The sequence below is a fragment of the Penaeus vannamei genome, chromosome 18 (assembly GCF_042767895.1).
Source record: "Penaeus vannamei isolate JL-2024 chromosome 18, ASM4276789v1, whole genome shotgun sequence".
NCBI classification, from domain to species: domain Eukaryota; kingdom Metazoa; phylum Arthropoda; class Malacostraca; order Decapoda; family Penaeidae; genus Penaeus; species Penaeus vannamei.
Window position 1 is genome coordinate 10,334,482 of NC_091566.1, and position 2,500 is coordinate 10,336,981.

Consider the following 2,500-nt stretch of genomic DNA (forward strand, 5'->3'; position numbering starts at 1 on the left):
CAAACAGACAAGATGTATGGTCTTTAGAGAGACGTAGGCATGGCAGTCTATAAAGTGTCTCCTTAACTTAAATCTATTATATTTTGCTTACAATACTACAATACGACTATCTGTTATCAAAAGAAAGAATGAGGTGGAGGGAAAAAAAGAAGCAAAGAAATACAAGAAAGGAAGTAGACAGGAGAAGGAAAGAGAAAGGGAGAGAAAAGAAAGGGAAATATTCATATTCAAGGCATCAATTGTGTTTATTTCCCACGCATCTGTCTCACTTCCTTTTCTTCTCCAACCAGCCGCAGAGGTCTCACCGTGCCATCCGCGTAGCTACGGTGCAGACAGCGTAGTGTGTGTCTGCTCCTCTGACTACTGCGACTTCCCCGGCGTCCTCCAGGCAGGTCCTGCGGGTACCTACACCTCCGTCACCTCCTCCAGGGATGGCCTCCGCTTCCACGTGGAGTCCGGCTCCTTCTCCCAATCGCCTTCCAATGGTGAGAGTCCTGGGTGCTTACCTCGGGTTGAAAACAAACGGAAATCTCGGTCGGTTGGTGGATCTGAAGTTCTTGGCTGCATCAGATTGTTCTCTGTTGCTATATGATGTCTTAAGGTCGATGTATAAGTTATGTGAGATAGTGTATATGAGTTCCATAATTCAATATCATCTTTCTACAGCGTCAGTGGTCGTGCACGTCGATGACAGGTATGAGTACCAGGCTATCATGGGATTTGGCGGAGCCTTCACAGACGCCGCCGGAATCACCATTGACTCGCTGCCCGAAGTCACGCAGGAAGTGCTGCTCAGGTATGTTTTTTTTTTTTTTTTTTTTTTTTTTTTTTAGCAATTTAAGGAATAAAAGAAATATATTCTATAAACAAATATACTTAGAGGCACAAATCTCTCTCTCTCTCTCTCTCTCTTACACACACACACACACACACACACACACACACACACACATATCTATATCTATATCTATATCTATCTATCTATCTATCTATCTATATATATGTATGTATGTATTATCATAACTTTATCTCTTTCAGCGTGTGTGCTTTTAAGGTTAGCAACTAATTAAAAAATCATATAAATCACATAACACGTATTCACCTTGACCGCCCCTTACTCTTTAATTTCTACCGTCCTCTCACCTTTACTTTATTCCGTCTTCACCTCCCTCCTTCTCCTCCGTACTGTCTTCCTTCCGACCCTTAACCCTTTCGCCTCTGCAGGTCCTACTTCTCGCCGGAGGGGCTGGAGTACAACCTGTGCCGCGTCCCGATCGGTGGGAGTGACTTCTCCACTCGCCCTTACTCCTACGATGATGTGGAGGGCGATGTGGAACTCTCCCACTTTAACTTGACTCTTGAGGATTACCGATACAAGGTGGAGTTGAGTCAAGTGCTGTTGATTGTTGATTTTTCTTCTTCAGTTAGTTCTAATATATATATATATATATATATATATATATATATATATATATATATATATATATATATATATTTTTTTTTTTTTTTTTTTTTTTTTTTTTTTTTTTTTTTTCTTTTTCGGATTTGCTGTTTTTTTATTGGCGTCATGTTCGTCTTTTTTATTTCTTCATTTAATGAATAGTTTAGTTTGATTTTCTCAGCCTTATATTGTTCCTTTTAAGTGTCTGTTTTCTTCCTTCCTAGATTAAGAAACAGGAACTTCTCTCTCGGAAAACAGCAGCACTATTAAGTTCAGCCTAAAATTGTTGATTCAGATCTACCTCATAATACCTTAATGACATGATATATTACACTATCACTTCAGTTTTTTTCTCTTCTTTTACGCTTTAGCTCCCTTACATCCGTCGAGCCAAAGAACTGAGCGAGAAGGAGTTCATGCTCTTTGGTTCCCCCTGGTCGCCGCCGGCCTGGATGAAAGAAAACGGACACTTCAACGGGTCGGGGGGACTTCTGAAAGAAATGTGGCAGCCTTGGTCCAACTATTTCGTAAAGTGAGACTCTCTCTGTTTCTTTGGTTTCGATAGCGTTGCTGAATATTGCTTTGCATATAAGTTTGTTTTCTATAGGCTCTAATTCTCAGGCGTAATAGCAGTCTGTCTTTTTATTTTGAAGATTTGTAAAGCAATACGAGGCAGAGGGGGCGCCGCTGTGGGGCCTGACAACACAGAACGAACCACTAACAGGTTTTGAAGAAGTAAGCGAAGATTTACAGCTTCTGTTTAGATTTTAAGTACCATCGTGATTGTAATTGCATAACGCTTAATAATACCTTTTTCTGGACATCGAAAAAACCTTTTCATGCGAAAACATCTTTCTTCAGACCCAACTCATTCGTCTTACAATTGGCGATTCCTAGCGAGATGTTACACAAAGGCACATATTCATAACTAACTATTCCACGACGAACTGCACACTTATTTTCCGTAATACTAATTCCTTCACAGGATTATCCATGGAACACCTGCGCCTGGACTGCCGAGGACCAGAGGGACTGGATCAAGCAGAGTCTCGGTCCCGC

General features: G+C 41.0%; 1 protein-coding gene across 1 annotated transcript in view; it reads left to right on the top strand.

Annotated features, from left to right (window-relative positions):
- Window positions 1-2,500, top strand: part of LOC113820052 (putative glucosylceramidase 4) — a 9,754-nt gene that overhangs the window by 915 nt on the left and 6,339 nt on the right. Inside the window, exons 2-7 of the mRNA XM_027372307.2 lie at window positions 291-485; window positions 667-796; window positions 1,225-1,378; window positions 1,813-1,973; window positions 2,095-2,176; window positions 2,427-2,500. The exon at window positions 2,427-2,500 is cut by the window's right edge and continues 82 nt beyond it. Of these exons, the coding sequence (XP_027228108.2) occupies window positions 291-485; window positions 667-796; window positions 1,225-1,378; window positions 1,813-1,973; window positions 2,095-2,176; window positions 2,427-2,500 (796 nt within the window). The remainder of the gene's footprint in view (window positions 1-290; window positions 486-666; window positions 797-1,224; window positions 1,379-1,812; window positions 1,974-2,094; window positions 2,177-2,426) is intronic.